The sequence below is a fragment of the Anabrus simplex genome, chromosome 1, assembly GCF_040414725.1.
Source record: "Anabrus simplex isolate iqAnaSimp1 chromosome 1, ASM4041472v1, whole genome shotgun sequence".
Taxonomy (NCBI): domain Eukaryota; kingdom Metazoa; phylum Arthropoda; class Insecta; order Orthoptera; family Tettigoniidae; genus Anabrus; species Anabrus simplex.
Genome location: NC_090265.1, coordinates 911829200 through 911847428, shown reverse-complemented (window position 1 = coordinate 911847428; position 18229 = coordinate 911829200). Strand labels below are relative to the sequence as shown.

The 18229-nt window shown below is 38.0% G+C and overlaps 1 protein-coding gene across 1 annotated transcript in view; it reads left to right on the top strand.

Moving 5' to 3' along the window:
* The first annotated feature begins 75 nt into the window (after positions 1 to 75).
* The window catches only part of Cyt-b5 (Cytochrome b5), a 43818-nt gene continuing 25664 nt past the window's right edge, over positions 76 to 18229 (top strand). Inside the window, exons 1-2 of the mRNA XM_067136628.2 lie at positions 76 to 362; positions 817 to 945. Coding sequence (XP_066992729.1) covers positions 228 to 362; positions 817 to 945 — 264 coding nt within the window. The 5' untranslated portion in view covers positions 76 to 227. The remainder of the gene's footprint in view (positions 363 to 816; positions 946 to 18229) is intronic.

Here is an 18229-nt window from a genome sequence, read left to right as displayed (position 1 = left end):
CTTTTCAGTTTACCAATGTATTTCGATCGTCTTTGCTTTACGTGGACTCGTTCCCATTGGTGCATTGGTGGCAACTGGCATTGGTGTTTCGTGTGCCACGGGAGAAGGGAAGCAGTACGGAGCAGCTTCTAAGTTGGATAGTGTGTTGTGAGGAAGTTGACAAATTGGTTGAGTGGTGTACGTGTCCTGACTGTAGAAATTTAGTTCCCAAGTATTAATAACTAAAGATGGCTGATACTGGCAATACTACTACTGATGTGAAGCTATTTAGCCGCGAGGAAGTTTCTAAGAAGAACGATTGTAAAAGAGCCTGGATCGTAATACATAATAGTGTGTACGATGTTACAGACTTTCTTAATGAGGTATGTACAGTAGTATGACTTGCAACTTTTGTTAGGATTGAATAATTTAGTTCATGTTACTTTATTTAATTAATACATTTAAAAGTCGTTCTGCCGGGGTTTATTCGATATAATTCAGGCTTTGGAAGAAATGTTAGACTGTTCTGAATATGTTCAAGGTGCCGGCGCCTAGATTACCGTATCAGTCTTGATTGTTTTTATAATTTGTATGAACACATCTAATTTTGCTTAAAATTGTTCTGGTAAATTGATTTAAGTTGTGGTTGTTACCTAGCCTTGTAGCCTAGTTTGTTTCTTGCTTTGCTTTAGAAATTTAGGTGACTTATGGCTTAGTTTATTTTGTCATGTGGAAAGATTATGAAGAAGTAATTTGGACTTTTATTTTTTTTCATCTATTTAGTTTTAGTATTTTACCATCGTATGTTTAGTATTATCATTTTGAATTATCTAACAGCATCCAGGTGGGGAAGAAGTATTGTTGGAGCAAGCTGGAAAGGATGGCTCAGAGGCATTTGAAGACGTTGGCCACTCCACGGATGCAAGGGACTTGATGAAGAAATACAAAATTGGAGAGGTTATTCCGGTAAGATGAGAAAAAATTATTCTTGTTAACCTCCTGCAAACAGGCAAATTATAAATATGTAACATTTGTAATTGATGTCAAATTATTGACATGAAGAGCTCCCTTTTTCTTTTTTGTAATACGGTTTTTACGTCGTACCGACACTTATGGTGTCTATGGGAGATGGTGGTAGTGATTACTGTTTTAATAGGTAGTACAACTGGACAACCATCCTCTATCGTTGCCTACAACATATACAAGTTCAAGACATAGCTATTCATTTATCGCTGAAAAGATGGCCCAATCATGTTCACGGTGTGGCCGCTAGATGTTAGGGTTCTGTTCTGTTCTAGGCGGACTTTAACATTGTGATGCTTGTTGATCTTGTGCAACTTTTTGTTAGTATGGTTTCTGCCGGTGATTGTCTGTGACAGTCTGTGAAGGCGGGAATAATAATGATGTCATTACGTCCCAGTACTAACTGCTTTCACGGTTTTCGGAGATGCCGAGGTGCCAGAATTTAGTCCCACAGGAGTTCACGTGCTAGAATATGTATCTACTGTACAGAAACGTGGCTGACGTATTTGAGAACCTTCAAATACCAACGGACTGAGTCAAGATTGAACCTGCCAGGTTGGGGCCAGAAGACCAATGTCTCAAATTTCTGACCCACTCAGCCCGGCAAAGATGAGAAGATGGTGCATTGTTGTGTACCTCTATGTACTTCGGATACCGCTAAAAAGCAAGAAAATGTGAAGTTCTATAGTTTTCCTTCAGAGTGAGGTTTGAAAGAGAAATGCAGGCAAGCTATTTCGATGCAGTGTGATATAAGGTAGGATCTCTTTGACCGAGCTCGATAGCTGCAGTCGCTTAAGTGCGGCCAGTATTCGGGAGATAGTAGGTTCGAACCCCACTGTCGGCAGCCCTGACAATGGTTTTCCGTGGTTTCCTATTTTCACACCATGCAAATGCAGGGGCTGTCCCTTAATTAAGGCCATGGCCGCTTCCTTCCCATTCCTAGCCCTTCCCTGTCCCATCGTTGCCATAAGACCTATCTGTGTCGGTGCGACGTAAAGCAACTAGCAAAAGGATCTCCTTGGGTACTGGTACCTAACAATTATTTCCAAGTGTGTAGCTTGCATTTTAATACATCCGATTCCATTGTAAGCACATCATTCAAATTAATTCTTCCCAGTATATTTTCCTCTGTTTTTAATGTGTATTCTGTTCACAAACAGAAAAGTGTCAAACGCAGAAAGGATCCAGCTCCCAGAAATGACTCATTGCCATCAATATTTAGTAAAATTTCCGATTCTGATAACAATGAACATGTCATATCTTCCGCAAATAACTGTTGTACATCAGCCACAAAGGAAAAAGGAGTACAAGTCTTGTTTCTTAGTCAAAGAAAGGCTAGTTGCTGTGTTAAATCAAAAAATATATATTGATGAGAAAATTAAATATCAGGTTAAGAAAAACAATCCTTAAATTGAGAAGTAGGATACCGGTAATGAAAAAATAAAAATGTTGTAAGGTAACTGAACTTCCCCAAAAAGTGAACGAAATTGTAAAGAATTGTAAAAATTTTCATTTAGGAGCTTGTCTCCCTGGCAATCATAGCTGGCTATTTGGTAAGAGTGGCTGGGGAGCATACACACTGTGAAACCTGCCTACAAGAACTATCATTAGCCACCATTGATAGTCCGCACCTAATTAGAGCTCTGTATCCATCAAGAACGTTTGTGTATTTCCTAAGAAACATTTTAAAATTCACATGCTCTTTGCGTTACTTCAGAAAAACAAATCTTCTAAAGAAGCAAATTGTCTATGTTGTGCCAAATTCCTGCAAAGCTTTCACTGTGTTGGTTGTTGTGAGCAGGAAAGACTAGGTCAAGTAATATTAACAAAGTTCGTAAAACCGATTCTGTACAATCACGCGAAGGATATTTCCGATCAGGCTTCAAGAACTTCAGAACGAAACCCCTGAACCGTGAAGTGCTGAAATTATGGTAGCTTCTTGCAATTCAGGTAATCTTATGTGCCGGTACGTCACACAATATATACAATACCGGTATTTTTATGAGATGAAATTAAGTAGTCCTTATGAACATTAATACTACTGATATGCGTCTTAATTTATCACAAACCGAGCTCCTCAATAGCTGCAGTCGCTTAAGTGCGGCCAGTACCCAGTAATCGGGAGATAGTGGGTTTGAGCCCCACTGTCGGCAGCCCTGAAGATGGTTTTCCGTGGTTTCCCATTTTCATGCCAGGGCTGTACAACACATATACAATACATAACCTTCCATGGAACATCTATCTTCCTCGTTTCCCCAATCTGCGTCGCAATGTCTGCTTATGTCTTCTGCAGGATTTTTGAATATTCAAATTTTACTCTTAGTGTTCCCTTTAAGTACTGCAAAATTTGCTTGACTGATGTCCAGTTAGCCTTGCCTGGGTTGCTGTTAAATTGGCTGACATGACTTATGTCATAAGTAATCTCAGGTCTTGTTCTTTGACATGTGTATAATATGCTTCCTGATAGGGAACGGAAACCTTCATAATCTCTTGATTTCCTCTGCATTATTGGGAGACATATCTTTCTGGTCAATTTCTGACCTCTGTCTAACGGAGTAGAAGCTGCATTGCCGTCGTTCATGCCAAATTTTCAGATTACTTCTTTGATGTATGTTGACTGATCGATCCAGTTTTCCACTCTTCCTATCACGAGTAAACCTAAATCCGAGACTTTTTTTTTTTTAAGCCTCACCTCTTTCATTCTTAATTTCGTCGTCAAGTTTTCTTTGGTGTCATTTTTCATCTGAATGTCGTTTGCAAAATTAACAGATCTACATAAACCCCAATTACGACAATCTTACGTTCCGCTCTCCTTATGAAGATGCAGGGATCTGCTTTGGACCTCTACAAAATCCAATTGCTTCAAGGCCAAATTGTATTTTTGACACACCTCTTTACCACCTTGTTTGATAAATCCCTTCAGTTGTCGCATGTAGATTTCTTCTGATAGATCTCCATGAAGAAAAGCAGTGACAACATCCATGTGATCAATATGTAGATCATATCTTACAGCTCATCCTAAGAGGTAGCAAATTGAAGATTGCCATATTACTGGTGCATAGGTATCCTCAGTCTATATCAGAGGTGCTCAAGCTGGACATTTTGTCCCACGGGCACACAGCACTGTAAGCGGGCAGGCAGGCGATGAGCGTATGCTCTTCAGACACAGTGACGTGGTTACATCGCAGGCCGTGAAGGTTGAGCGAAGTTCTCGCAGTCATTCTCGATCACTGCGGCGATACCAGAGTTTGAAAGAGATGCAGAAAATAATGAAAGGAAAAGGGCAGATATCCAGGTCATTTTCACTTTTTGTAGGAAATGAGTTATGTTCATTGCAGTTAATGTATTTCGACCGGATACAATAGTTAGGCCAACAACCTCGTACTTTTGTACTATACGTAATTGAATTACAAATTTACATTGTTGTTGATGTTGTTGTACTTTAATCTTGGATGGTAAATATCTATGTCCTCACTCGTAATGAAACTCCCTTGCCATTTAGAGGCTAGCTATTATCATCGGACGCCTGATAAGTTTTTAGTACGTACTATTTATAGAAATTCAATAAACTGGGAAAGTCGCATAACACTACAACACTGAAAAATCAAGCACGAAACTTGTTGAATTATATAAATATATTACGTTTCGCTGAATGAATAACAGAAATTTTACTTTTTTAATGAAAATACAGTACTGTCATTCCCATCCAAGGAATTGTAAATCGTAGCTTGTACGCTATAACTAGAGCATGGATTATATGTAATTAAATATATTGTTCCCATGTAGGTAGCTACAAGAAAAACTATAATGTCGGCGAATCACACTAAAGGACATTTATTCCAGGAGTTTAAAATTACATATTTTGATGCATAATAAATATTTTGATGAATAATACATATTTAAAATATTTTGAAGGATAGGGCTATAGCGCATTTGGAAAAAAACAATTCTTTTTTTCACGTATTTTACATCGATTTAAGTTTTTTAATTAAACACTTGAAAAAAGTTTTTAAAGCCTGTACATCTCTATCATCTAAAATGATTTAAAATAATCTAATAATTTAAAGTGACTTATTCTGTCAAAGAATCGCATCCCTTAGCTATGTGGACGGCGGTGCAAGTCTAGGGTGTCTCGAGCTGTGTCTGTCAATCTTCTCTTGCACAAACTTTATCACATTGTTCTCTTCTCAGATTTAGTGACTCTTCTTATATGATCCCTTCGCCAGTCCTCGGTTTAATGCCATATATCAAAAGCGCTTTCTCTTTCATCGTAGGTTATTCCATTCACTTCTATAAAGGGATACAGTCCACACAAAAGTCTTCGGGAACATTTTCCTAATAAGCATAATATGTGTTTGATGAGATCAAATTTCTTCTCTCTTAATAAGGACCTTCCTTGCTTGATCAAGTCTACAATTAAATATTTCTTTGCCGGGCAATTTAAAATACGCGCCAGTTACTTCATGTGAAATTGAAAGGTATTTTTTCTATACATAAGGACATCTTAACCGACATAAGGCATTCGATGACCGCAGAAAATTTGGAAAACTATTTAGTTATTAATTGTGCTTCCAAATGAAATTTAGAGGTTGAATAACTTCTGCACTTTTAACTTTTCCAGTTTTGTTTCCTTTTCTGTGTACAAGAATACATCAAATAAAGCTTAGATATTAAGTTACATATTTTTTATTTATAACACATTTAACTACATATTTTGTGATTTTTAGCTACATATTTATGTACATATTTCTCATTTTTATATTACACTAGCTGATGTACCCGTGCTTCTCTATGGAATTCTACATTGTGTACAGAATTCTAGGTTAAGTAGTGTGCATGTTGTGAGCAAGATTGTATTAAATTGCATAGCTCTTAACGTCACCCTAGAAACGCGACGCCGGGCTGAGTGCCTCAGACGGTTAAGGTGCTGGCCTTCTGACCCCAGCTTGGCAGGTTCGATCCTGGCTCAGTCCGGTGGTATTTGAAGGTGCTCAAATACGACAGCCTCGTGTCGGTAGATTTACTGGCACGTGAAACAACTCCTGCGGGACTAAATTCCGGCACCTCGGCGTCTCCAAAGACCGTAAAAGTAGTTAGTGGGACGTAAATCAAATAACATTATTATTATTAGAAACACGACGGGGAAGTTACCAAACGTCTCTTCTCATATGAAGACTGGGTTAGGAAATTTTCATTGTAACGGTAGGCCCGCTTGCCTACTATCAATCACAATCAAGTTGGAGAGTTTTCATTATAATTTGTAGATACTCAATTACCACCCGCCTATTTACATCCTCAGAAAGACCTGAGTAGTTTTCCCAATTGAAATGAACATAGGTCATTACAATGACGTCTGTGGGAATGACACGATTAAAAGCAATGTTATCATATGAAATACTCGATCAAATGAAAAACCGCACATTTTCTCACTTTTAACGAACAGAACTACGCTGCTGATCTAACAGTCCAAAGTTCCAGAGCTGTAATGACCAAGCCACAGAGAGCCGTGATCCTTGAAAACTCTTCTTTTTTTGGGGGTGGGGGTGAGGGTCGAATAGTGAAGAGTCCCAGGCAAAAATCTATGCTCTTTTGCTAATCTGTTTCCCAGAAGTACCCAATGAATCGGAAAATCTCAATTCACTACGCTGGTAGCGGAAAGAGCTATCTGACTTGGAGGCAAATTCTTCCTCCAAGCCAGAGGAGAAGCCCCCTCTTCACTGCTAATTTGGAATAAAATGAATGTATAATTTCATAAAAGTAAAGAGGAAGAAGCTTTTCTTAAGAAATAGCTCTTTTCAGGCTTGAATTTTAAGTTATTTAGTGAATTGTGGTGTTATAATTTGGAATAGGCCTAAATTGTAATTCTAGACCAGGTCATACTACTACTACTACTACTGCTGCTGCTGCTGGTGGTGCTGCTAAGTGAGCCTTTGCCTTAAATGTGCACACTGCTCATTCAAAACAGCGCGTCAGAGTAGGGATCGAATAGCTGGAATACTATGATGAACTAGTATCAGGAAATGTATGAACCAGAGGAATGGCTTGCTAAAGAAGGAAGTTTTGTAACTCCCCAGCTATTCCCTACCAATATTTAATTACGCAGCAGTAATCCCATCTATCAGAGGTCAGTGGCAGCATAAGAGGCAAAGAACATCACAACAGACAATGGTCAATATAATGTTATTGTTGATCAATTTTAAGAGCTTTCGATATTGTAGGCCCTACAGTTTTCTTCGGACTCTGAAATACTACTCTTATAGTCGGTACGGTAAAACTGAATAAAACAAAATGATCGGAAATTGTATTCTCTGTAACTTTTCTTATGTAGTACTTTTCGATAGGACCAATAACATAGGTACTTAAAAATTAAATATTTGATGCCTTCCCCTAAACTACAATTTCATCCTGGGTGAATAAAATTGTTTATAGCTTAGACTGTACTGTATTTTCTTATTCCCCGACTCTGTATACCGATTTTCATTAAATTCTGTTCACCCATTTTCTCGTGGCTCGGCGTTGATACGGGCTTAGCATCAAAAATACAAATTCACGAATATCTCTGTTATCATAGCTGGTATGGTAAAAATTTATAAGATATAAATGATCGGAAATTCACTTTTATATAACCTTTGTTATGTAATATTTATCGATAGGACCAATAATAATAATATAAATATTTGAGAATATAATTTCAGGCCTTCCCCTAAACTACCATTTCACTCAGCATGAACAAAAAATTTAAAGCCTAGATTGTAGTGGTTCATCCCCCAACTTGACATACCGATTTTCATTAAATTCTCTTCAGCCGTTTTCTCGTGATGCGTGTACATACATACAGACAGGCAGACAGAAATTACGGAAAAGTAAAAAGTGCATTTCCTTGTTACTGTGGATATGACTGATACAGAAATACCATTCTTTTCAAATTCTGAGCAATATACAGACAAAACTCTTTATTTTATATAGTGTACCAGTAAAAGTTCGGGGTGTAAGGCATGAGAAGGATCTCAGGTAGTGAAAGTTGGTTTTTGGAGCCGGTACAGAGCAGGATAGATTCGCAGGGCGAATAACAGATGGTTATACCTTTTTCAAACAATTTATTAATAATGTTAATTAATTCACCACCCTACAATGTTGATATAGGATTCAAATAATATGTTGAAATCAAGAAGGTTAACGTAAATCTTCTTGAGTGGAATTTGTGAAAATAAATAAATCTCACAGATCCTATAGTCTTTTGCGAAAACACAAAGTGTCAGTTTTTCACCTAAAGTCTTTCTAAGTATTATGACATGACATGAACACACTTAATTGAAAATAAGAATTTGAACTTCTGTTGAGAGTTTCTCAGTTTGTTAGCCTTGAAACATAGAACACTTGAAACTCCTAAAGTCTTTCTTATGTGAAATAGATTTTGAAAATAGATTTATCATTAAAAGATGAATTTTGAGTAATGATGGAAAATTACGAAGTATCGTCACACGCAGCACTGGGTAAACCACTGTTCAAGATTGGTAAGAAAAAAAAAAAGTCAGTCAGTTTGTGACTACTCACTTATTAAAGAAAATTTGGCTTACAAATACTGATGAGAATCTGGAACATTCCGCGGGTGCGGATGATGACTCGAACTTGAAGTTCCACGAAGAAACCACGTTGACGTCATAGATGAAATGATGTTGAAGGTAGCTGGATCTTGTAGAATTTTCTCAAGATTTCTGCTGCTCGTGGACATGATTTTAACACACGGAACATGCAAGTAGTATTAAACGATGCTATCGTTCACTGTTAAACACAGTCCAATTCGTATGTTCATTTTAGGACGTCAATTGAATGATCACAGTCCTTGTTGCAAAAAAAACCACTATTTTAAATCGTCACTGAGAACGTCCAACACAGTGCAAATACGTAATATTTCTCATTACCGTCTCTGACCACAGTCTTTGAATCGTTATCCTGACAGATAACACTGATTCTCTAATGTTGATAGAACTATATTATTTTAGAAAAAGTTCTTAACTTTCACTAAGTTTATCACTGTAACACGTCATGTCCTAATATGGCACATAAATAAAGAGAGACAGTCCAAGGATGTGCTATGTTAGAAAATAAGTTCTAGAGTAGTTAGAGTTACTGTACACGACAGTTTCTGTTGGTAATTTAATATTGTGTGAAATTAATTAAGTCCATACGTCATGTTCTAGTTTGTGAATGTCCAATATATAACTTCGAACTTCACTGATTTCGTACGTGTTATACTTCGAAATGTCTGTAAATCATATCATAGTCGCGGCACAATAGACTACTTACGGTGCGACGTCCTTTTTCAAGTACGATGGCAATTTACTATCCCGTAATTTCGTCTCCGCGAAACACGACGGAAAGTACCGTCTTCGAGACTGCACGAACATACTATGCGAGGGCCAGTCTCCCCTCTCTCTTACTCATACACATACTACACTGCTAGACTGGACTGCTTGCAATGAACTGAACTCAACTCAACACAACCACCTGTTAACCTTGACCCAGTGGCATATATAGCTGGCGCTGGGAGGGGTAGTTTCTCTCGGCCATGTGACCGTGAGTGCGTAATTTCTGTTCGATTTTAAATCATTGTAACTCAGCAACCATGGGATGAATTAATTTGAAATTTACAGAGATTAATTTTTATGACGTCCGCTACAATTTAGCGTTTGTTCCATTAAAATTGGTTCAGGCGTTGAAAACTTGTGAAAAGAAAGATATTTTCGAGAAATATCTCTAGGGGAGGTGAGCTTTGAATGATAGGCGACGTCACTTGACTCCGCCTAGCGCACTCGTGGAGTCTGGTACATACTGGAACATTCTTTTACTTAGATGTTCATACGTCGGACGGATCTTATATGCTGGAACAACATTTCTTTTGATAACTATGGACCAGGACCTAGGCTTTCCTGGTACAATAGATATAATCCGGGCTCTGCCCGTTAGCTATAACCCTGTGTCTTTGTAAATTGTAGCACAAAAATTATAACGTGTCTGTTTCATTTGAATGTTTCAATACAAGAAAAATTAGATTGATTATATTAAGCACAGTATAAATCTAACTGGAATATGTTGCAAAGGTCAGTTTTCTTGCCATTATACCATTTTTCTGGCTCCATGGCTAAATGGTTAGCGTGTTGGCCTTTGGTCACAGGGGTCTCCGGTTCGATCCCGGCAGGGTCAGGAATTTTAACCATAATTGGTTAATTCCTCTGGTACGGGGACTGGGTGTATGTCTCGTCTTTCTCATTTCAACCTCATCACGACACGCAGGTTGCCTACAAGCGTCAAATCAAAGACCTGCACCTGGCAAGACGAAGTCCTCAGACACATCTCAGCACTAAAAGCCATACGCCATTTCATTTCAATTTTTAATACTGTACCCAAATCTCAACATTTTGTTGAGTAGTGTAGGAGACCTTTGTAATCACAATCGAACGACACTGCTTCACTTCCATGCCGAGTGTGTTTGCTCTATCGCTTCATTGAGACATATGCATGCTATGTAAGCGGCCCGCATTTGTCAGGCCAGCCCGGCCGCACTGGGTTAGCCTCAACGAGTGCCCAGCTGAGCACCTCTGGTCTATACCCTTTTTTTTGGCACATCCTTTGACAACTAAATGAGCTTTATAATGCAGGTTTTCATCTTTGCCACTATCTTTATTACGCATTTGGATTCAAGAACTCTTCTTCCTTTAGGAATGACCACGAGTTCCAAGAATGATTCTCCTTTAGAGATTTCATTTCTTCTTTCATTGAGCCAGTATTTGCCGTGTGGTTGAGAAAGTGCCTCTTTTGTTTGAGGATCTGACATTTGAACGATGGCTTGGTATAATACATAATCTTCAAGTTTCTTCCGGAGGTTGGCATTTGTTCTAATTCTCTGTCATACTTGTGAACTACATTCATTTGTGTTGGTTCACAATCAGAATGGCTTCCATATTTTGATTCCTCTTCTTCAGCTTCATAATCATCATGATTTGTTTCTTCTTTCTCTTCTGCTTCATAATCATCACTGGTTAATAAAGAATGAATTTGAAGATTTCCCTATCGGTGAGCCATAGCAATACTTCCAAACACTTAACCCATTGACATATTATTTTTAATGTACGGAGCATGCGCATGTATACCATTTTTTCACGTATAAGGTACAGTTTTACACTACTAAGATTTATACATGTAATCCACAATATACTGAATTTTTTTCCTGCCATTGTTTGATGCGATTAAGTGCAGCATCCAGAAGAACAATCTGAAAGCTTTTAATGGTGTGAAATGCCCTATAACACTCCGGGAAACGAAAAGCCACCAAATACTTTGCACACTCCTATCTCATTGCACTTTTCTTGCCGGTCTTGCTTTCAACACAGTCACGGCCTGCTTTGGGGTTATCAACCTTCTGAAATGTGCCCAGTGAACTCATACAGGGTGAGATGGGATTTTTTTCTGTGAATAAGTGATTGGCAAAACAGTTTCTTTCAGTAGCTATCTCATCTCATAAAGAATTGTGAACCACGTGTTGAGAAATGTCTAGAGGGGAAGGTTCTGGAGGGAGGGTCCTGTTTATGATGGATTTTATTCTAGAATTTCATATAAAACCATATTTGGAAGGTTTATTACCTGTTTTACTCCATTCCCAGCCATCTTCCTTTGTTTTCTTGTTGGCAGGTTGGACTTAATTATCAACATCACCTTCAAACGCATCATCACTCGCATGAAATTTTTTTTTATGCTGCTGTAACTTTCATTGTTAGTAAATAAAATATAATGTATAACTTTCCAAAATTACGTCACTACACAATTCTCTCTTACTATCCCATAATATATGTTCGATTTTATTCCTTGTAATGCAATATGTACTAGGACTGGCCATTTCTGCTGATTATCAAGTGGGTAATCGCCCTACTTGGAGAGCGATTGCGTGATGCAATCTATGATATTCATTCCAACTTCGAGAGAGAGAGCAGATTCTCATCTTAGACAGTATATTGCATGTCATGCCATCTGTGGACAAAAGGCTTGAACTAGTTGCAGAAAGCTTACCTCTCAGTAGACCGCTTGCCAGGTCACTGCACGCGCGGCGCCTGGTGGGCGGCAAGATATGCCAGTGAGTTAGGTGAAATAATCTTGGCTAAGTCCTGTCCAAGCTTCTTGGGGAGTCATTTGCTTCTTTAAACCTTTTGTTGGTGACTGATTATAGTCATAGGTTGCCGTCAAAACTGTTTCTGCCCAGTATTCTTTACCAAGGTCCGTATTGAACAATAAACATAAAGCTTATTCAACCAGAGTTCTACTCTTTCTGCAACTCTGTTCTGTTGTGGAGTGCATGGCACAGTAAGTTGATGGTGAATTCCATTGCCTGAAGTTCTTGTAGTTTACGGTTAACATATTCAGTCCAATTTTCTACCTGCCTCTCTGCAAACTTATTGAATTTAAAAAAAATGTATCTTTAACTTAGTTTTTTGTTTCTAGAAAATAAACGGATGCCATTTTGGAATAATCATATATGAAGGTTTAAAAATGTGATCCTCCAATTGTGATTGTCTCCATAGGACCACACAAATGACATGTACGAGCTTCAGTAACTGATTAACTCGTGTGCCCACAGATTTGTATGATGTGCTGCTGCTTTCCTTTAGCTTCATGCTTTCAAGGTTCAGATGTCCTAATGTGCGATGCCATAATTGTGCCGTTGAACTAGTTGATACTGCATTTGTATGGATTTTTGGATGTTCTAATCGGTACATTGCCTTGGTCAGAGTTCCCCGTGCGAGTAAGTCTCCTACGAAATCAAAAGGAATTGCATCCCTTCGCATCAAATACAACTGCGTGATCACGTTGCGCTATTCTTACTGCAGGCAAATTTGTTGATATGTCTGCAACGTGTAACACTTTGTTCACTTTGTTCAAATCTGTTTGCCATCTGTCAACATGCAGATTCACTTTACCAATGCCTTTTACTGACAGCTCATTTTTTTTAATTTGCAGGTGAATTCTTTGCCTGCAACCAGTCTTTGTGTTTAGTTGTGCATTGAAGCCCCAGAATTAAAATACCAATCTTTAGGATTAATGTCACCTGTTGATAAAACATTGCAGAATGCATTTGATTTATCTGACTTCTTTTGGAAAACTTCCTTGCCTTGTTTCCATTTGATATTTGGTTGGTTTCTTACATAGAGATTTTGTGTGTCCATAACCACAACACTGATAACGAGGTCCTTTCGATTTATAATTCCCTCTGCTTTTTGCATTACCAGGAAAGGCCGATTCAGTGTTTCCCTTGTGTAATCTGGGAGCAGTTAACTTATACACCTTGCAGAAGTTTCACCTTGATCGAGTCACCCGTTATCGGTCTGCCTGAGCTTTCTGTTCACATGGTCATTGGTCATATTCCTCTGGTAAACACGCAAGTAAAAATGTACGAACTCATTAGTCGCTAACTTTCAAACCAAAATCGTATGATTTGAGCTGTTATTATAATAGTATTTATATATTTTTCTGTTGTAGAGTTATAATTGTTTAACTGCGTACTAAAAGTTTTCCTAATAAACTTACTCATCGTGTGAGACCCAAATCTTCAAGTAATGATGTAAGTTTGTCCCATACGTCTTTTGCAGTAGTATCTTGAACGTGTGCTTAAAGCATAGGGTCTAGCATTAAAACAGCTCGCGCTTACCGAATCTTTCTTATTTTTTGTTCAGTTCCCTCTACACAAATCCTGATGCTCGAGGTATGTTTCCGTCGCAAATTTTCAGGTATTATAGTTCTCTACCAACTAACCTTTCAGTTGGTGGCAGTCCATTGTTTTGAGTTATTAAGCTTACTTGAGGTACAGATGCCTGCTGCTGATGGTTTGTATTATCCATCATTGTACCAACGTGACCCTTATTATATTTCACATTTATATAGCAGATATCACAGTGTCATTAAATACCATTACCAGATCCTAGTTACACTAATATTGAGGATCATCTGCGTTGATCTGCTCCTATAACCTGAAGGAATTTATAATGATATTGGAGATAACATAAACTTGGGTTTATGAACCATAGAATGTAATAGTAACTGCAAAGAACGCATTACAGTGGCATCCATAGAGGTTTTTGAAGCAAATATATGCACCTATCTAAGAACAAATAGGTTAATCACCTATTCTGCCCTCCAGTAACAAAGCATAAACTGTTCTAATTTCCAACATCCTTAATCGTGTATTTCAATTAGGATATTTTTGTCTGGTATGCTTTATCGTAACCAGGCAGCAAATCAGTTGGGAAATAAATTACTAAATTTTCATATGGAAATTACATTGATTTTTTTCAGGTAACATATAATGGATATTTGATTAAACAGTGAAGTTAAAAAACAAAAAAGGAGAACCAAAGAGCGTATAGATATCAATCCTGAGGACTGTATAAAAGTGATGACGTAGAATGGCAATGGCCCCATTATCATTGATTTTGCTATGTCTTTGAAAGTACTAGTCGGGATGCCCAGCTTTATGCAGACATTCTTGAAAATACCTGGAATGGTCACATGAACACCTATTAGCAACCAGATAACTTCAGTTTGTCTTAGGTTATATTTTTGTTTGTAATATGGCACACTAGGCTTGATCATTCCATCCATTCTTCCTGTATTATGTTTCCTTTAGCTTTTTCATTTAGTCCTTGTGCAACATGTTCTTGAAATATTCCCTCACGCTCTATTATTTCAGCCTGTGTAGATACCATCTCCTTGCATTCCTTCCTTTCTTCAAATTCTTCAACTTCAGATGGCATTTCATGACCAACAAGTTATCAGACTCCACATCTGCTCCTTGGAAAGATTTACAATCCAACAGCTGGTTTCTGAATCTCTGCCTAATCGTAATGAAGTCTGTCTATACCAAATTTTAAATTTCTCCTCTGTTACCGACCTGTCTGTCTCATCCTTGGCTTTGACAATATGAAAGTGACTGAGGTGTGAGTGATGCTAGTAATACCATTCCTTATGCAGCCAGTCCCTGTTATGAATGATGTGAAAATATCGCACATAGGGTCGGTTGGTGCGTGCATTTCAGTGGGCTTGGCAGACTGGTATGTAATAGCAATGGCTGGCTCAGTGAGGAAAGCAACGGGAAACTACCTCACTCCTCATTTCCCTATAGCTCATTCCAAGTTAAGAAAACAGTATTGCTCTTACGGACCTACAAGGAGTGAGCACACCCCCTCTGAGACACCCATAATTCCTTGCGATTAAGGGGTATTATACTGTGCTTTGTAATGTGTTATGAAGACAGATAAAAAGGATGAGGCATTTTTGCCCGTGAGTTATTAAAATAACTACATAACATTTCCTTTTTCATAAATATATTCGTAGGAAGGAAGCACAATGGCAGGAACAGCAATCGCTTCGTTGCCTTTCTTCATTTTCTTTCTAAGTACAAGCATCGTGTAGTCCCTCAATCTGTGAACCGCCGGCAGCTTAGTTCTATAGTGAAGTCGTCTACAGTATTTATTTGTTGCGTAAGTGTTTTAGGCTTTAAATCAGTGAGTACTTGTCTTGTGTTGAGTGTATAGTATTTGTGTGTTTTCTATTATTTTCATACCGTACAGAAGTTGTTTTTGAAGATTTTGGTGTTGTGGTGTGCAGCGATACGTCATGGCATAAGTTGTACTGATAAAAAAAATTGCTGTGTGTTTTATTTGTGCTTGGTTTTGTTATTTAGTTGTTCTTTCTTAAGCGCATATTAATTTTACCACTTTCTTTTTACAACCGCATGTAAGTTTTACTGTTTTTTTTTTTTTTTTTAGCGATACGACAGCACAATAGTACCCCGCGTTGCCTGGGGAATTTATCAAATGCATCCCTCGCCCATCGATCCCATAAAAAATATTATTTGTCTCTTTTCCCCCCAATTTGCCTTACACTTCAATGGTGAGGTCTTTTATCTGCCGCAGTTTACCTTTGATTCCGTACAAACCAAAAATAGCCCCTGTAAACACCCCCTCCTCCCCCATCCCCTTCAGTTCATAAAAATAATTTGCAGCTAAGTGTATTCCTCTTTTTATCTAGAACTTGCAATACTGAATTTCACAAATTTATGTGCCACCGTTTTCCTGTGATGGTGTTGAGCAGAGCCGTTCGATATGGCAACGCTGTTGTCATAAGAGCAATAGTGTTTTCTTAACGTGGAATGAACTATAGTACGCCTCTTCAGTGACGCCTAGGCTATTTATGTCAGCTGTTGGCGGAGCTGCAGAGGATCAAACCAGCCTTCAGGCTGAATACCCAACATACATACATACATACATACCTTAATCATGTAGGCCTACTTCAATTACGATATTTTTGTCTGGTGTGCTTTATCTTACTGGCAGCGCAAAATCGGAAAGTAATTAAATTAAACTCTAAAGCAGCTATAATGCACTACACCGTTTCCAAGAAATACAATTTAGTTTATTGTGTCTCCATGGATCCTAAGTTTTCTCAGATATTTACTTCTCTTGGACTTCTTGTATAATACCATGATATAGCCATCGCCTCTCATTCATTTGGTTTTACGATAATTACAAGCAGCGCTTAAGTGCAACATAGTTGAATTTTAAAAATTCATCTGTACATTTTTTGTAACCGAGTGAGTTAGCCGTGCAGTTGGGGTCGTGTACCTGTAGGCTTGCATTCGGGAGGTGGTGAGTTCGAATTCCACTCTCCGCAGCTTGAAGATGGTTTTCCGTACTTTCCCATTTCACACGAGACCTTCTCGTACGAAGAATAGCTTGAATCAACTCAGATATGTTTTGGTGTTTACCGTCCTCTGAAAAACTGTGTAGCTGTGAGCTTGCATCCGGGAGATAGTGGATTCAAACCCCACTGTCGGCAGCCCTGAAGATGGTTTTCCGTGGTTTCCCATTTTCACACCAGGCAAATGCTGGGGCTGTTCCTTAATTAAGGCCACGGCCGCTTCCTTACAACTCCTAGGCCTTTCCTATCCCATCGCCGCCATAAGACCTATCTGTGTCGGTGCGACGTGAAGCCCGTAGCAAAAAAAAAGTGTAAATAAAATATATCCCCAGAGAACAAATGAAGTCCAGTTACATGTACTATGCAGTAGACTGCTTGTAAGTAATTACTTCTTCAAATTATAGAAATTTTTGAGACATGGACCACATTAATTACAATTGTTACAGAAAATTAAAAATGTAGGTGCATTTACAACATCCTGATGCTCCTCCTAACAGAAATGTTGTTGTTTTTGTTTTTTGGTGTTGTATTATTTTCTTGTTTCTGCTTTATATACACTTACCAGCAAAAATTAATGGATCACTTGAATTTTCAAAGGAAAAAGCATGTTAAATTGTGAAAAATTTGTTTTATTATTTACATTGATTATTTTCATGAAAAAATTGTCAAAGTTATGTTATCTTTCTGTTATTGCTACCAGTGTTCTCTCTAGGACCTTTTTAATGGGTAGGTGCATTTACAACATCCTGGTGCTCCTCCTAACAGAAATGTTAGCTAACATAGCTAACATAGCCCAGCTAACATAACCTAGACATATGCTAGTTACATAACATTAATACATATTTGAGTTGTTGGGTGCTCCAAATTAAAATGTAAATACTGTAAAACTGTGTATTTAATAATCTTCATCATTGTCAGTAAAATTCCATCAATTGCATCAGGTTTTAAATTTTTAGGTTGACTATCGCGTAGTGTCGTGCGCAAGCGGTGTATGGATTAACGTGGAATCGCATACGAGCACTCGATTCAGTGTGATGTTAGAAACCCGTATGGCACTCCACAGCAACCGATTGATAAACCCCTTAGAGTTGCATGATTATGAACGAACAGTAGAACACTAGTTCAAAATACTCTTATGTCTTGTTTGTGATAACACTAAAATAGTTCAAATTTGCAGTTAATGTTGACCTGGCTGATATTATTGTTAATACCCTGAGGGGGATAAATTGAGATTTTATCATATTCATTTTAAGTAGAATTCCCTGCCCGGCTACTAGTTCCTGCCACTTGGCTGAATGAAAGTTTCTGGGGAGATCACTGGCTTCCCTTAGTTACTTTTTTCATGGATGACTTTTTTATTGTATCCTATTGTCAAACAAAAGCTTTTCACTTTGCATTTCTGCTTTTTAGAGTGTTATTTTGAGTGCCACTAGTTTTGATACCCTTCAAAATAGTGCAAGAATAGCTTACATGTACTGTACTT